The 17,097-nt window shown below is 31.6% G+C and overlaps 2 protein-coding genes across 2 annotated transcripts in view; both read right to left on the bottom strand.

The window, feature by feature from the left end:
- LOC143081059 (uncharacterized) overlaps nt 1–7,765 on the bottom strand; it is a 78,911-nt gene extending 71,146 nt beyond the window's left edge. Inside the window, exons 1-4 of the mRNA XM_076257295.1 lie at nt 7,735–7,765; nt 7,462–7,491; nt 5,438–5,635; nt 1,172–1,375 (exon numbers count right to left, since the gene is read on the bottom strand). Coding sequence (XP_076113410.1) covers nt 1,172–1,375; nt 5,438–5,635; nt 7,462–7,491; nt 7,735–7,765 — 463 coding nt within the window. The remainder of the gene's footprint in view (nt 1–1,171; nt 1,376–5,437; nt 5,636–7,461; nt 7,492–7,734) is intronic.
- Nucleotides 7,766–7,785: 20 nt separating this feature from the next.
- LOC143080614 (uncharacterized) overlaps nt 7,786–17,097 on the bottom strand; it is a 246,730-nt gene continuing 237,418 nt past the window's right edge. The window contains exons 142-145 of the mRNA XM_076256539.1: nt 16,642–16,671; nt 15,823–16,020; nt 8,441–8,644; nt 7,786–7,906 (exon numbers count right to left, since the gene is read on the bottom strand). Of these exons, the coding sequence (XP_076112654.1) occupies nt 7,836–7,906; nt 8,441–8,644; nt 15,823–16,020; nt 16,642–16,671 (503 nt within the window). The 3' untranslated portion in view covers nt 7,786–7,835. The remainder of the gene's footprint in view (nt 7,907–8,440; nt 8,645–15,822; nt 16,021–16,641; nt 16,672–17,097) is intronic.

Below are 17,097 nucleotides of genomic sequence, written 5' to 3' on the forward strand. Positions count from 1 at the left end.
GTTCACTAAAATATCGTCATTGAGCTTCATGGACCAGCAATAGGTTGTTTAGGTTGGATTGGTCGGTCCGATATCTCTGCTTGATCAGGATTCGTTACTTTGCTCCCTCTGCCTCTACATCAACTCCTACCACTATGCCCACGTGTTCTGGTAGATTTTGGTGGCATGACTGTATTGTTTCCGAGAAATCTACGATTTAATCAGAAATAGAAGGAATTGAACTGTATTGATATGGAACACGATGTTGACGTTATTGCTGAGAACGTAGTAAGATCGCGCTATGAGTATGAACGTAGTATAATCGTGGTAAGAACGTGTAATAATCGCAGTAAGATCGTGTTGCAATCGGATAACTCGTGGTATGGTCGTAGTGAGAACGTGAAGAGCGTAGAAAGATCTTGATAAGCATAGTGAGGTCGCAGAATAAGCGCGGTGAGAACGTGGTATAATCGTAGCGGGATCTTTGTAGAAGCGTAGAGAGGACGTAGTAGCATCGTGAAAGCAACGAAAATTTACATTTTCATGCCGCTCATACCGCGACCTCACCACGATCTAAATTTATTTTAGATCGCGGTGAGCGTAGTGCGATCGTGGTCTATTGGGACTGGGGCTTTATGACTTAAGGATGTTTGCTCCTCAATTTTTGGATTTTTTGCCAGATTTTTCGGAATCCTCTGGTTTTATCCATGTATTGCCATTAAAAAAATTTGCCCACTAACCCCTACTTTTCTTTTCATATTTTTATTACATAAAATTTAAAAAGCCATATTTAAAAAAATTATAAAATTCTTGTAATTTTTTCATAATTTTTGAAACAAATTAGGTGCCATTGTTAAAAAAATGAAAAATCTAGAGAGAATTGTTTCCCGCCAAATTTTCAATGACTTATATCTCGAAAACGAGCACACGAACCCTCCAATTTTTTTTTATTTTTTTGTTTCTTTATTAATATACTATCAATTCATAATAGTCTTTTGAAAAGCTTGTTATTTTTTAACAAAGTAGCAAACATCCTTAAATATTTTTCCCTTACTTTTTGAAAAAAATGACTGGAAAAGTACAGGATTTTCTATTTTTGTTTAAATGTCAGTATTTCAATAGAACCAAAATTAACAACGAACAGAGAACCAGATAGATGCTAGTTTTTCAAAAAGAATATCTGAATTTTTACCTGTATGGCCAATCACTTGAACTTCTGCCAAACTGAGAATTTCTTTTCCACTTCTCAAAATTTTCACATAGCGGCCTGCGATTGGGCTCTTGCATGTTAACTCTATAACTTGACCATTTTTACCAGGTCCTTTAAATTTACTACAATGTTTCATCTTATGCAGATTAAGTCCAACTGTAACCGCTATATTCTTCAGCCGATTACCTGAAAAGATATCAATACCAAGAGTATTACCTTGATTTTCATTCTTCTATCTGTCTGTGTTAATCATCATTTCAACGAATGTATCATGTGTATTCAAAACAGAAAGTTCACTTTTTGTATTGAAAAAAATTTAAGTTCAAAACAAATTTTCTTGTTTTTCGAAAAGCATAAACATCTAATTAGTGTTCATCTACAGGAAGATCAAAATAAGGTTCTAAAAAGTCCGACTCGATCACCAGGTTATGATCTGGTTGAATTTTCCTTTTTTTTTTTTTTTTTTTTTTAAATCATAAGATACACCTAGAGATCGTTCTGAATTATACAGATTCGTAATTCACAATGAAGGCTGATAATTTTACAATAAAAAAGAATTCAGGCCTTTATGAGGAAGAACAATCCCATCAGAATCAATTTATTTTACTCTTATAACCCTATCGACGGCCTTTTGACACAACTCCCTTACTCAATAATGGCGCTTTTTGATGCCTCTGTGTAGGACTTGAGTTGAAACGCTTTGTTTACGAAAATGCTATGTCAGACTTAATAAAGTTTGTATCAATATAAAAAGGATATTCCTGGGATTATTTAACTAGAATTCATAAAATATGTATTTTTTTTCCTTTCAAATAGGAACTTTTTCGAAGTTTTTGTTGGCAACCAAGTTTCATAACACTGACATTGTCACGCAAACGTCATTCTCAATTTGTTTTGAATACCAACTAGTGATATGAAACGCGTACGATGGTTTACGTTAAAATTGATTTTCTATTGATAGAATAATGTACGTTTAAAATATTCAGACTGTTCACTTCATCTTTAGAGATTACTACAACAAAATTTGTCAACTAACAATCGAAATATCAGAAATTTAATGAACAACGTGGATATTTACAAGTTTCTCCTGATCCATTAAAGACAGAAATGTAGCAAATGAAATATGATTCCATTTACAAGATACCAGTCCAGTACCCACGAATTAAGCTCCTTAAAAAAATCTAACTTCTTGTAAATGGAATATTGTACCGAGATGAAATTTATGATTCATTTGGATGGAGAGTTGACGTATTTGCTGTAATACCACATCTACAGATACATGATATATCTATTTACAAATAAATCGAATCTATCTTTCATCAATGTCATTTTTTTCTCAAATTTACTGTTGATTTAGAAGAAGGAATAAGATGGCAAGAAAATACTTAAACATTGGGTAAGGGTTAGTTGATTTTTTTCAGATTATGTCTTGTTTTTGGGGAGGGGAAGGATTTTTACTTTAAAGAAAAATATCTAAATAGAAAAAATAATGTTTTCTATTAAAATTTCCAATTGGGATGAATGGCACAGCAGGATATCAAAATAGGAAAAAGTTTAATATCCTTCTAGATTTCAGGATTGATGTTTCTATTTCGCGAGGCCTTTATGAGAAACAGGCATATGCATAATCAGCAAGTATACAATAGCAATGTCAGTATTCAATTAAACACAACAAAAACCAGATGCAAAAGGGTGGAGAAAAATGAGATAGAAACTATACCACATGCTGTTAATATAATATCGGCTTTTCAAACTGTGTCTACTACTTTGGAAAAGGTCTTTGTTTTAGCAAGATCACAAACGTCAAAGATATCAGATAAAAAAAAAACTTATAATGCATTAACTAATCTGTTGGCCTGAGCACCTACTTTTTAGTATGTTGATTTGGCATTATTTGGATGATAAGAGCTAACAATGTTGTCTTTTTCAAGAGCAATGATTTGATATTTTTTTTTTTGCATTTGTTATCATACCAAAACAGTTAACTGTTCCTTTACTTTATATACAGGATTTCAGTTGATTTCTATGATGAGGAACTCTTGCTAGGAAAAAGTAATGTACAATATAATTTTCCATAATACTTTCCAATTTATGATTCATCTCAATGAAACTCTCAAAATCCCTTTATCAACTTTATCACAATTTTTGCTTGCTTTGGAAATAATTCTGTTGTTATGAGGAACAAATTAGATATTTTTATAATTGAGATAAATTTTCCATTCAGATTATTCATTAACAGTCAAATGATATCAATGTTTTCTGAGAAAAAAATGATTTTACAAGATTCAACCCATAAATCCATTACCATGGCAACAATGTTTAACAAATTGTTTTAAGGATGTTCGTTGCTCAGTTTCAAAATAAATTACTTTTCATAAAACTAGTATGTATCGATAGGGAATACATTGAGAAATAAAAAATTCAAAACAATATAGGGGTCAATGTGCTCGTTTTCGAGATATTAGCCATTGGAATTTTGACGGGAAAATGTTCTCTCTTGAGTTTTCATAGCTTTATCATTGACCAGTTAAAGTTCTCAAATACTATTAAAAAATAAATAAATTTTTTATTAGACTTTTACAAATGAATTATGATTATACATGTAAAAGATTTATAAAAAGAAAAAATGGGGTTCATGGGGATTTTTTTTAAGGCATTCAAATGAATACAACCAGAGGATTCCGAAAATCTGACAAAAATTCCAAAACATGACGAGCAGACATCCTTATGTCGGATTTAAAGGTCTGACTTAGATGCATAACTGACAAAAAAATCACATGTCTATTTAAGGTACAGTTAATATTTCATCAAAGTAAGCGTATTTTCAACATTTTAATGAAATATCCTATGCATCAAGTATGCAAGCAAAACAATTCCACGGAGGAAAGGGTTAAATAAAAGCAATAGTACGGTTAATGTCTACTTGTATGCTTTCTTCAAAATGGGAGGACTATGATAAATTTAACTGTAAATTGGACTGTAATATTAAATCTGAACCAATAGTTACGAGCTAATAGATGCACATTTTGATAACTAAACAATTCGTTCATTTAACTGTTTGTATTAAACTTCAAAGGTATGAGATTGTACACAATGAATCTTTTAACACTTTCCCCCCGTTTAAATGCCATTCAATGTCTATTTCCTCAAAAAAAATAAAGCACTCGACACACACGTCCACCAATAGAAAGCATCATAAAAATAGAATAAATCCGGCGAAACAAAATTTAACGAATAATTACAGTGGTTCATGTATTGGCTTAAGTTATTTGGATGCAAAATCTGCCAAAACTTTTCTAAATTAAGTAAAAATCGTGAGATTAATCGTGCTTTTGCTTTTTTAAGTAAAGGCAACAATGTTGACCACTGCTTATTATGCTGATCATCAACATAATGCAGTCATGACGTTCCATAGAAAACAGCCTATATTACATACATTACATAATATTGATGTTTAGATAAACCCACTATGAAGTTTATTTTATCTTCAGCTATCCGAAATTGAATTTTATTGCACACTAGCTGTTATATCTTAACAAGAATTGTACCTAGTACATGGATTCCCCATCCGCACTATAACTTTCTATGTTCAGTGGACCATAAAAATGGGGTTAAATCTCTAATTGAGCATTTAAGTAAGAAAGTTTATATCATAGGAAACATGTGTAAAAAAAATCAAGTTTATTGGACTTTAACTTCATCAAAATCTACCTCGACCAAAAAAATTAAACCTGGAGTGAGACAGACGGACGAACAGACGTACAAACAGACCAGAAATTATAATGCCCATAAATGGGACATAATAATCCACAGGGGCAAAATTTGAAACTACACATCTAACTTTAGACTGCTACCTTAGACAGAGTGACATCAACAACAAAACAGACCGTACTTTAATTAAATGTGACTTTTTTCATTGCAACGTAAAACAAGGCTTTAGTCAGAAAAGTGTTTCTCCAAGACAGTATTGTATCTATAAATTATAAATATCCTGAAATATACAGAACTTTTTGAAGGTAATTCTTTTCAATGAAAGGATTATTTATCATATGATAAGTTTTTTCTAAAGTTTACAAAAAGTACTAAAGCTAAAAAAATTTAGTTTATAGTTTGATAATTAACATTTTATCATATAAACATGTCTACATTGTGTAACATTTCAAAATAATTTAAAAGTAAACACTCTTATTTAACACACGTCAATTAATTTTGAATCTTATCACGAGTGCATTTTATCAGACTTCTTACCACAGCAATCTTTTCTGTTAATAATATTGATCTGCTTTACGCTGACAGTTTTCCCCAAATCAACACTCCAATATGGATTGTTTTGTTTTTTTGTGGCTGAAAACGTGTTTTCTTCTCCATCAACTGCCTGTGAAGCAGCATATTTTGAATGAAATGTTGAACTCTGCGATGCTTTTCTGCGAAGGGCATAGTTAATTCCTGAAGGAAATTAATACATTTACAAATAAACATATGCATATATGCTCCAGTTGGTACAGTATTTCAGAATTTACATTTCACATCATGATTTCCAGAGTTTCTGTTTATAGGAAGCTGTACAACCAAGGGAAACGATATGTTTCGATTGTCGTTACCATTATCCTGTCCATTTTATCACAGAAATAAACACATCACTGGTTTTGTACTCAAATGATCAACACGATTGGTGCCCTATGGGGTTTAGGATTTGACTGCTTTTTCAGACTCTGATACCCCCTTGTTTTTTTTGTTTTAGCATCGTGTTAATAACTCCTTAGTTTTTTGTATTGTGATTTGAATGCTGTTTGTACTTTGATCGTTTTTTTCATTGCCATGATTTACGAAACACAAGACAAATACCGAAAACTGTTTTGTCTATTATCAAAATAGAATTTATTTCTGCATAATTGCTCATTGGATGACTATTAGAGTATTCTTTGATTTCAAAAGTTACTGTACAATTGATATTACATGTAGCAAAGGATATGTCACGACTTCATATAACAGCATTTTATTTTTTTTTAACTACATTAGTTTTACATGCTTTTCTTCATTGTGGTGAATCTAATCTATTTATATGTAACATGAAGATACCCAAATGGCATATATTTTAACAGTTTTTTCACCTTCTTTTATTAATGATCCCGACAAAGTTACCATTCTGTGTTTATTTTGTAGATGTGCTGTATTTACTATAAATTTTCACCAATTATATGTTGAATACATATGGATAATTTAATATAAATCATATAAAAATGTTTAAACCAACCTATAAATGATTCATTATTTTGTCTGGAGGAGAACCCAAATTGCAATTATATTTCAAATTACAATTGAACAAATCGAGATATTTCCAAATATTCAAACTAATTTTTAAAAACAACATGCATTCAATTTTATTTTTAGATTTGAATGCAACAAACATATTTTACATGTTTTAATTGCTCATTTTAAAAGATGACTTTTAGTGCGACATTTTCGCAGATGTTTTCAATTGAAACTACTTATGTATTTATATAAATTGTGAACGTTTTGTATATCTTCAAATGTATTTAGCTATGTTAAAAGACTTGTATAATGTAAAATCATACCAATACAAATATCTTTTCCTTCTGAAATTCATAGATCTCCACTGGTATAGGTGCAAATTGCTTACCAGGTTTATTTTGGGATTCGAGCGTCACTGATGAGTCTTTTGTAGACAAAAGGTACGTCTGGCTCAAATATAATCCTGGTATCTGATGAGTTTGTTTATAGCCACTGGTCGATGCCACTGCTAGTGGAATTTTAATTTAATGAGGGTATCACCAGCCCAGTAGTCGTGTAGTCAGCACATCTGTATTGACTTGAGTTATCATTGTTTTGTTCATAGTTATAAATAAATTGATTAAAAAACTTGGACGTTTTGAAATGCTAAGGCTTTTCTACCTTAGAAATAGATAACCACAGCTATATTTGTCAAAACTTTTAAATATTTTTGGTCCTCAATGTTTTCATTTTCGTGCTTTATTTTGATTCGAGTGTCACTGATGAGGGTGTTTTTTTAAGACCAAACGCGCGTCTGAAGCTAATGTAAAACTTCTGTCCTTGAATCTATGATGTGTTTATTTTCTAATCAATATGCATTGTACTCTTATTTCTTGCTTTTTTTTGTCTTTTTATGTGTTTTATATTTATCTCTTTTCGCGTACTTCAGTTTTTTTAAGGCGTGTACAATATAGTAGTTTTTAATATAAAATAGCGGTAATGTACAAACGTTGATTCAATGATAGAAACCTATATCTTACCTTTGGGTTTTGCGGGTTTTACTATTTTCCCTAAAGATTAAAGAGCAGTAATTTTGAATTTTACAAAAGGTATACAAATAAATCAATGATTTTTTTTTCATGCAATCTGTCTCAACTTTGATTATAACCTTCAATTTATATGTATAAAAAAATAAGGAATTTACTATATATACAACATTTTTATTGCAGGATAAACTTTTTTTTTGTCAAACCTTATTCCATTCCATAATTTTGTTTGAAAACTAAACAAATAATTATTAAGTAAAAAAAAACTCAATACCAATAGCTGGCCTCTAAAAAACATGTGTTGCTAATTATTTATCTTTTTAAAGGGTGACAAGTATTGTATTTTTCGATAGAGAATAACAGCAATATTAGCAGTAAGTTGATTCTATCATAGAAACTAGTATCTTACCTTTTATTTTTGCAGGAATTAATTGTTTCCCTAAAATATAAGAGTAATAAATGTAAGTGCATGCAGATTTGTCAGTTCATGTTCCATATTTGAATTGTACCTGTTAAACTAGCAAGTAATTGTAACTACTCAGACTGGCATTAAAACATGATTTATTTTATAAATACATGAGGCCATTAGTTTATCATGTGAACTGTTATACATATGTCATTTCAGGACCTGTAACAGATGAATATGCGGTATTTGCTTTTTTTTTTTCTCATTGTTCAAGGACGTATGGAGACTGTAGTTGTTAATTTTAAAACATGTCTTTTGCTCTGCCATTGGGAATTGTTTCTTTGTTAATCATCCATACCACATCATTTAATTGATATTTTTTTATACATACATATGTCAGCTTTTAATCTAAAGACTTATATATTTTCCCCCTATTTTCGGAAAAAAATTGACTAGAAAATTAAAGGATTATCTATTTTTGTTTAAATGTCAACTGAGCCAAAATTAACAAGAAACAGAGAACCAGATAGATGCTAGTTTTTCAAAAAAGAATATCTGAATTTTTACCTGTATTGCCCATCACTTGAACTTCTGCCAAACCGAGAATTCCTGTTCCGCTCCTCAAAATTTTCACATATCGGCCTGCGATTGGGCTCTTGCAAGTTAACTCTATAACTTGACCATTTTTACCAGGTCCTTTAAATTTACTACAATGTTTCATCGAATTAAGATTTTGTCCAACTGTAACCGCTATATTCTTCAGCCATTTGCCTGAAAAGATAGCAATATCAAGGGTATCTCATTGTTCTTCAATCTTCAATCTGTCTGTGCCAATCATCATATCACCGATTGTATTCAAAAAAGTTACTCAGAATTCATAATGAAGGGTGACAATTTTAAAATTACAAAAAAATGAGGACTTTATGTGGAAGTTTCATCAGAATCAATTTAATTTACTCTCGCAACATTATCCAACATAATGACGCCCTTTGACGCCACCCCCTTTACTCAATAATGACGCCTTTTAATGCATCTGTGTAGGATCTAAGTTGAAACGCTTTGTCTACGAAAATGCTTTATCAATATTATATATCAATGAAATTTGTATCAATATGAAAAGGATATTCCTGGAATTATCTGACTAGAATTCATAAAATATGTTACAATATTACTTAAAATATGACGATTTTATTTGTTTTTTAAATAGAAACTCTTTCGAAGTTTTTGTTGGCAACCAAGTTTGATAACACTGACATTGTCACGCGAACGACATTCTCTGTTTGATTTTAATACTGGTTATATGCAATGCGTACGATAGTTAACATTAAAATTGATTTTCTATTGATAAAAAATGTATGTTCAAAATCTTCAGAATGTTCACTCCATCTTGAGAGATTACTGCAACAAAATTTTTCAATACCGTTCAAAAAATCAGAAATTTAATAAACAACGCGGAGATATGCAGTCGAGTCCACACAATTTTTTTTTTACCCATTATAGACAGAAATGTAGCAATTTGAATATAATCCCAGTTACAAGATACCAGTCCAGTACCCACGAATTAACTCCCTTAAAAAATCTACCTTCCTTTAAAGGAGATATATATCCAGAGATGAAATTTATGATTCACTCGGATGGTGAGTTGGTTCATTGACTGTCATACCACATCTACATATTTATTTTCAAATGAATTAATGTCCTTTTTTTCTAAAATCTTCTGTCGATTAAAAAAAAAAGGAGTGAGATGCAAAAAAAAAAAAAAAACTGATAGAATTGAGAATGGAAATGGGGAATATATCAAAGAGACAACAACCCGACCAAAAAGCAAATAACAGCCGAAGCCCAACAAAAAATTCTTCAACCAAGCGAGCAAAACTCCCGCTACCAGAGGTGGGCCTCAGCTGGCCCTTTACTAAAAAGGTGTAAAAGTTCAGTGAAAATGGACGTCATACTTAACACCATAACGTATAAATGAACTTATATTAAAAAAAAACATACAAGACTAACAAAGGCCAGAGGCTCCTGACTTGGGATGTAGAAGAAGAAAATACCTAAACATTGGGTAAGGGTTATTTGATTTTTTTTAGTTAATGTCTTGTTTTTGGGGGAGGGGAAGAATTTGACTTTAAAGGAAAATATCTAATAGAAAAAATAATGCTTTATCTTAACAATTCCAATTGGAATGAATTGCACAGCAGGATATCAACATAGGAAAAAGTTTAATACTATACTTCAGGATTCATGTTTCTATTTCGAGGGGCCTTTTCTATGAGAAACAGGCATATGCATAAAAAGCAAGTATACAATAATACTGTCAGAATTCAATTAAAAACAACAAAAACCAGATGCAAAATGGTGGAGAAAAATGAGATAGAAACTATACCACATGCTGTTAATATAATATCGGCTTTTCAAACTGTGTCTACTAGTTTGAAAAAAGGTCTTTGTTTCAGCAAAATCACAAACATCAAAGATATCAGATAACTAAACTTATAATGCATTTACTAATTTGTTGGCCTGAGCACCAACTTTTTAGTATGTTGATTTGGTATTATTTGGATGATAAGAGCAAACATATGTTGTCTTTTTCAAGAGCAATGTTTTGATATTTTTTTTTTGCATTTGTTATCATACCAAAAAGTTAACTTTCCATTTACTTCATATACAGGATTTCAGTTGATTTCTATGATGAGGAACTGTTGCTAGGGAAAAAGTAATGTACAGTATAATTTTCCATAATGCATTCCAATTTATGACTCGTCTCGATGAAAAACCCTTAATCAATGTTACCACAACTTTCGGTTGCTTTGGAAATAATTTTCTTGCTATGAGGAAACAATTGGACATTTTTATAATGAAGATAAAGTTTCCATCCAGATAATTCATAAACAGTGAAATATTCTCAATGCTTTCTGAGAAAAAAAATGATATTACAAGATTCAACCCATAAATCCATTACAATGTTTAGCAAATTGTTTAAAGTTGGATCTAAAGATGTGACTTCGATGCATAACTCATTAACTGACAAAAACTTCACTTGTCTATCTGAAGTACGGTTGATATTTCATCAAAGTAACATTTTAATGAAATATAATGATATGATTGATTTTTTATGTTTTGTGTTTTAACGCCACTTTCAAGCACCGCGTTTAGACTATTATGTGGCGGCCATTTTTTATTGATTGAGGCAGCCAGAGTGCTCGGAGAGAACCACCAACCTTCGATAGAAAAACTAACAATCCTAGTCAATTTCAGTTGGAGTGCACCAGCACGAGTGGAGTTCAAACACACCACCTTAGTGTTGACTGGCCAGTGATTACAGTAGGAACTACCTAGACCACTCGGCCGACTAAGCCCCGGAAATATCCTATGCAAATCAAGTATGTAAACAAACAGTTTCTATGGAGGAAAGGGTAAATCAAAAGCAATTGTATGGTAAATGTCTACTTTTATGCTTTCTTCAAAATGGGAGGACAACGAAAGCACAAAAGTTAACTGTAAATTGGACTGTATATTAAATCTGAACCAATAGTTACGAGCTAATAGATGCACATTTTGACAACTTAACAATTCGTTTATTTAAATGCTTGTATTAAACTTCAAAGGTATGAGATTGTTCACAATGAATCCTTTAACACTTTCCCGCCAGTTCAATCCAATTCAATGTCTATTTCCTTTAAAAAAAAAGCGCTTGTTACACACGTCCACCAATAAAAAAGCATTATAAAGATAGAATAAATCTGGCGAAACACAATCTTACAAATAATTACAATGGTTCGTGAATGTGGCTGAAGTTGTTAGATGCAAAATCTGCAAAAACTCGTCCAATTGTTCATTTAAATAAAGGCAACAGTAGTATATCGCTGTTCGAAATTCATAAATTGAGACAAAAAATAAAATCCGGGTTATAAACTCAAACTGACTGAAACCCATCAAATATAAGAGGAGAACTAGGACACAACAGAAACAAAACATTAAAATGTAACACACACATAAACTCATATGGTTCGACCATACGCGTATGGTCGGGGTAATTAACAAGTTTACAGGTATATTTAACTCTTCATAAGGTATAACCCTTGTAGATGTCACGTCATTAAAAGGATGATATTATTTCATTATATTATAATAAAAAAAATAAGCAGTTTCGTGCATTTAATTTTACTCACTAGTCACTATAGTAAACCCATTTTATACATTTAGTCATTACCGACTTGTTGTTACGAGTGCATGGCAATATGTCGACTTAGATAGATATTTCCATAATATCTTAATGACTGTTATGTAATTTCCCGAGACCTCGGTATCACTGCACGCAGCTAATAAGAAGGCTAGCTTTTCGCTCGAATGCAAATGTTGTCACTGCAAAGGATCGTGCACAATCAAGACGTGCAAATGCAGAAAAAGTTATGGTACCGTGTGGAAGTAAATGCCATCCTAAGCATTAGTTTAAGAATACAATTCGCGATGAAGACTAACTGTGGCATCAATGTTTCATTTTTATATAGCCTTTGACTTATAAAATTAATACATTTTCAGGTAAACATCATTGTATTTTTTTAGATAAAGTTAATTATTATTTGAAAAAATACCTTTATGGTCCAAATACTCATATGGTCCGGCCCGTTGATAACCAAACCAGTATATATACTCATATGGTCCGACCATATGCGTACGGTCGGACCTAGGAGTATACGCATATGGTCATGACAATACGCGTATGGTCCAAATACTCATATGGTCCGGAACATAATTTTACAAATGAAAAACTGCCATTTTTTTTTGCAGTTATCTTTTTATATTTCTCTTTTAGGACAATTGAAAAGTAACCGACAACAAGTTGTTTTAAGAGTAGCCTTATGTTGACTTTTCATTGATTGATTTATGGTTGATTATTTAACATCCGGTGGAAAATATTTCAGGCATATTCAGAACGCATACATTTCAACGTTCAGATAACTATTTCTTATACCCCTCTCCCTATTATAATTTTGATTTAAGACAGTAAAATCGTCTGATTGAAATCAAATCTTAGTAGGAATGATCAAACTAGAATTTCAATGCATTTGAGTGATACCTTTTCAGAAACTGCTGACATTAATCTACCTAATGATCAAATAAAAAAAAGGTGTCTTTCGCCTAATTTTTTTGTGAAATTAGATCACAAAGTTTGTGCGACAAAAAGTTGGAAAAAAGCATTGCAATAATTGCCGATGTTTCGTATAGTTATGCTAATACAGACTCCATTTTCAGAAAACGACATATGTAACACGAATAAATTTTAAGCTACCTCTTTACAAGCAGAACCAGAAAGTCGCTACTATGTATTGGCTTCCGAAGCTGCACAAAACACCTTTCAAATATAGATTTATTTCGTCTTCAACCCATTGTTCCACTTCTAATTGTCTATTCTTCTAACCAGTACACTTGGTACAAAAAAAACCTGATAACAAATTGTTCAACTAAGGCCTTTGAAAATAGTGGAATTTATTACTTTTGGAGTGTCAAAAACTCGTTGGAAGTTCTTGACAAATTGCATGCTTATATTGGTAATTTTGAATCTGTTCAGTTTTGATTTTTCTACCCTCTATACAACATTGCCTCACATTCTCATTAAGAAAAAATTCACACACCTAATTAAATGAGCATTTAAAAAGTCAAAATGTGAATATATATGTGTAAACTCTTTTAGATAATTTTTAGTATCAATAAACAAAAGAATTATGTCAATTGGACATGCTTTGATACTATATCTACCCTTGAATTTTTACTAGATATCTTTTTTGTTCGCATTGGAGATTCCGTATATCGTCAGGTTTTCTGAATTCCAATGGGGACTTACTGTGCACCACATTTTGCGGACCTGTTTTTGTATTGCTATGAGTTACAATGTATGACAAAAATCAGCAAGGACCCATGGAAACAACATCTGATACAAAAAATACTATTAGATATTTGGATAATATGTTGTCTCTCAATAATGACGACTTCAGTATAAGATAAAAGAGATGATTTTTCATTTCCTATCGTTAGTTATCCATTTTTAGATGTGGACTTCCCTTGTCACCATCTTACGGTGTTTACATATCTCAACTTGTACGATTCGCTCGTGTATGTAGCAACGTTTAAGATTTTAACAAAAAAGAAATTTATTTTTTACAGAAAAATTAATGTACCAGGGTTTTCGATATCACTTACTAAATTTTATCATCGGTATAAGGACATCATTCGTAAATATAGCTCAACATGCATACCTCAGGTATTTAACATCCAATCTTTTATGGTAATATTCTTTATAAAGCACACAAATGTTAGTATTTACCTCAGAAGCTAACAAAACTTTTAGATAAACTTATCAAGTAGGGATATAGTTACGACACGGTTGTCAGGTCATTAAAGATTGCATATTTTGGCTTTAATAATGATTCACTTATAGGGTCTTTGTAACACATTTATTTAAAAAAAACAGTTGTTGGCATGACACGGGTTCTCTCTCATTCATGTTATGATGGTATGATAATAAACCCCTAACGGGAGGGATTGTGCTTGATATTCATATGATGAAGACATAATCTTTCAATCAGTTTAATTGAAGTTTGAAGCTGGCATGTCAGTTAATTGCTAGTAGTCTGTTGCTATTTATGTATTATTGTCGTTTTGTTTATTTTCTTTTGTTACATCTCTGACATCGGACTCGGACTTCTCTTGAACTGAATTTTAATGTGCGTATTGTTATGCAATTACTTTTCTACAGTGACTAGATATATAGCGGAGGGTTGAGATCTCATAAACATGTTTAACTTCGCCGCATTTTTGCGCCTGTCCGAAGTAAGGAGCCTCTGGCATTTACTTGTATTGTATTTTGTTTAATTTTAGTTTCTTGTGTATAATTTGGAGTTTAGTATGGCGTTTTGAACTAGTACATATATATGTGTAGGGGCCAGCTGAAGGACGCCTCAAGGTGCTGGAATTTCTCGCTGCATTGAATACCTGAAGGTGACCTTCTGCTGTTGTCTGTTCCTATGGTCGGGTTGTTGTCTTTTGACACATTTCCCATTTCCATTCTCAATTTTATTTTTATGTCATGCAGAAAACAGCCTATATTACATACATTACATAATCTTGATTTTCATATAAACCCCCCAAGAAGGTTATTTTTATCACCAGCTATCCAAAAATGAATTTTATTGCACGCTAGTTGTCATATTTGAACAATACTATTTTCTAGTACACGGATGCCCCTTCCGCACTATCATTTTCTATGTCCAGTGGACCGTGCAAATGGGGTTAAATCTCTTATTTGGCATTAAAATAAGAATTTTTTTATTATACGGAACATGTGTAATAACTTTCAAGTTTATTGGACTTCAACTTCATCAAAATCTACCTCGACCATATCTCTTGAAACTTGAGTAAGACAGACGGACGAACAGACGTTCGAACGGACGGACGAACAGAAGCACAGACCAGAAAATATAATGCCCATAAATGGGGCATAATAATCCACAGGGGCAAAAATGCGAAACTTCACATTTAACTTAAGAGTGCTACCTTACACAGATTGACCTCAACAACAAAACAGATCGTACTATAATTAAATATGACTTTTTTCCTTGCAAAGTAAAGCAAGGCTTTAGTTAGAAAAGTTTCTATTCCAAGACAGTATTGTATCTAATTATCAATATCCTGAAATAAACAGAACTTTTTAGAAGGTGATTATTTTCGATGAAGGATTATTTATCATATGTTATTAAGTTTTTTCGAAAGTTTACAAAAAGTATTAAACCTAAAATAAATTTAGTTCATAGTTTGACAATTACAGAATATCATATAAACAAGTCTAACATTGTGTATCATATTAAAATAATTTTTAAAAGTAAACACTCTTATTTATCACACGTCAATTAATTTTGAATCTTATCACGAGTGCAATTTTTCGGACTTCTTACCACAGCAATCTTTTCTGTTAATAATATTTATCTGTTTTACGTTGACTGCCTTCCCCAAATCAACACTCCAATATGCATTGTTTTGTTTTTTTGTGGCTGTAAACGTATTTTCCTCTCCATCAACTGCCTGTGAAGCAGCATATTTTGAATGATATGTTGAACTCTGCGATGCTTTTCTTCGTAGGGCATAGTTAATTCCTGAAGGAAATTAAAACATTTACAAATTAACATATGCATATATGCTCCAGTTGGAACAGTATTTCAGAATTTACATTTCATATCATGATTTCCAGAGTTTCTGCTTATAAGAAGCAACCAAGAGTACCGATATGTCTCGAATGTCGTAACCATTATCTCGTCCATTTTATCACATTTACATTTTATATCTCCACTGGTATAGGTGCAAATTTCTTGCCTGGTGCATTTTTGAATTCGAGTGTCACTGATGGGTCTTCTGTAGACGAAACGCGCGTCTAGGGCAAATATAATCCGGGTATCAATGATGAGTTTGTTTAAAACCACTGGTCGATACCACTATCATACATTTTTTATATCATGATATACATTTATATTATAAAACTATTTTGTTCTGTAAATTCTTTTAAAAACTAAATGAATGACCACTTGTGAAAAAACTCAGTAAAGTTGGCTGGCCTCTAAAAAAACCAGGTATTGCTAGTTCTGTCTTCTATGTGGTTCATATCTATTTCTTCTTGCTCTCTTAAAATTTTTAAAGTGTGACCACTATTATATTATTTAATACAGAATGACAGTAATAAAATCAGTAAGTTGATCCTATGAGAGAAACTAGTATCTTACCTTTTGGTTTTGCAGGAATTACTTTTTCCCCTAAAATATAAGAGCAAAGATATTAAGTCCAAGCAGAATTGTCAATATCTTGCTTTCGTATCTAAATTGTCCAAGCAAAAATTTAGCAGATAATTCAAACTACACGTTTAAACATGAAATTTTAGGGTATAAATAGATGCAATCATGTTGATATATTGTTGTAATTATTATAATTAAGTAATTATAAGAGGCACATTGTTACAAAAACGATTTCTTAATTTTTTTCATTTTTTTTAGATTTTACATGAGTTACTGAAATAAAAAACATGAACTAAGGATTTGTTATTCATTGTCTATATACTGGATGTTATATTTCAAATAAACATATTCCAAAGTAAATAATCAAAGCTTTTAACGTTATAGGTAAAAGTGTCCCCTATTTTCGTAAAGTATTAAATTGATGAGAAGCGTTGATTTGAATCATAC

The sequence above is a fragment of the Mytilus galloprovincialis genome, chromosome 6, assembly GCF_965363235.1.
Source record: "Mytilus galloprovincialis chromosome 6, xbMytGall1.hap1.1, whole genome shotgun sequence".
NCBI classification, from domain to species: Eukaryota; Metazoa; Mollusca; class Bivalvia; order Mytilida; family Mytilidae; genus Mytilus; species Mytilus galloprovincialis.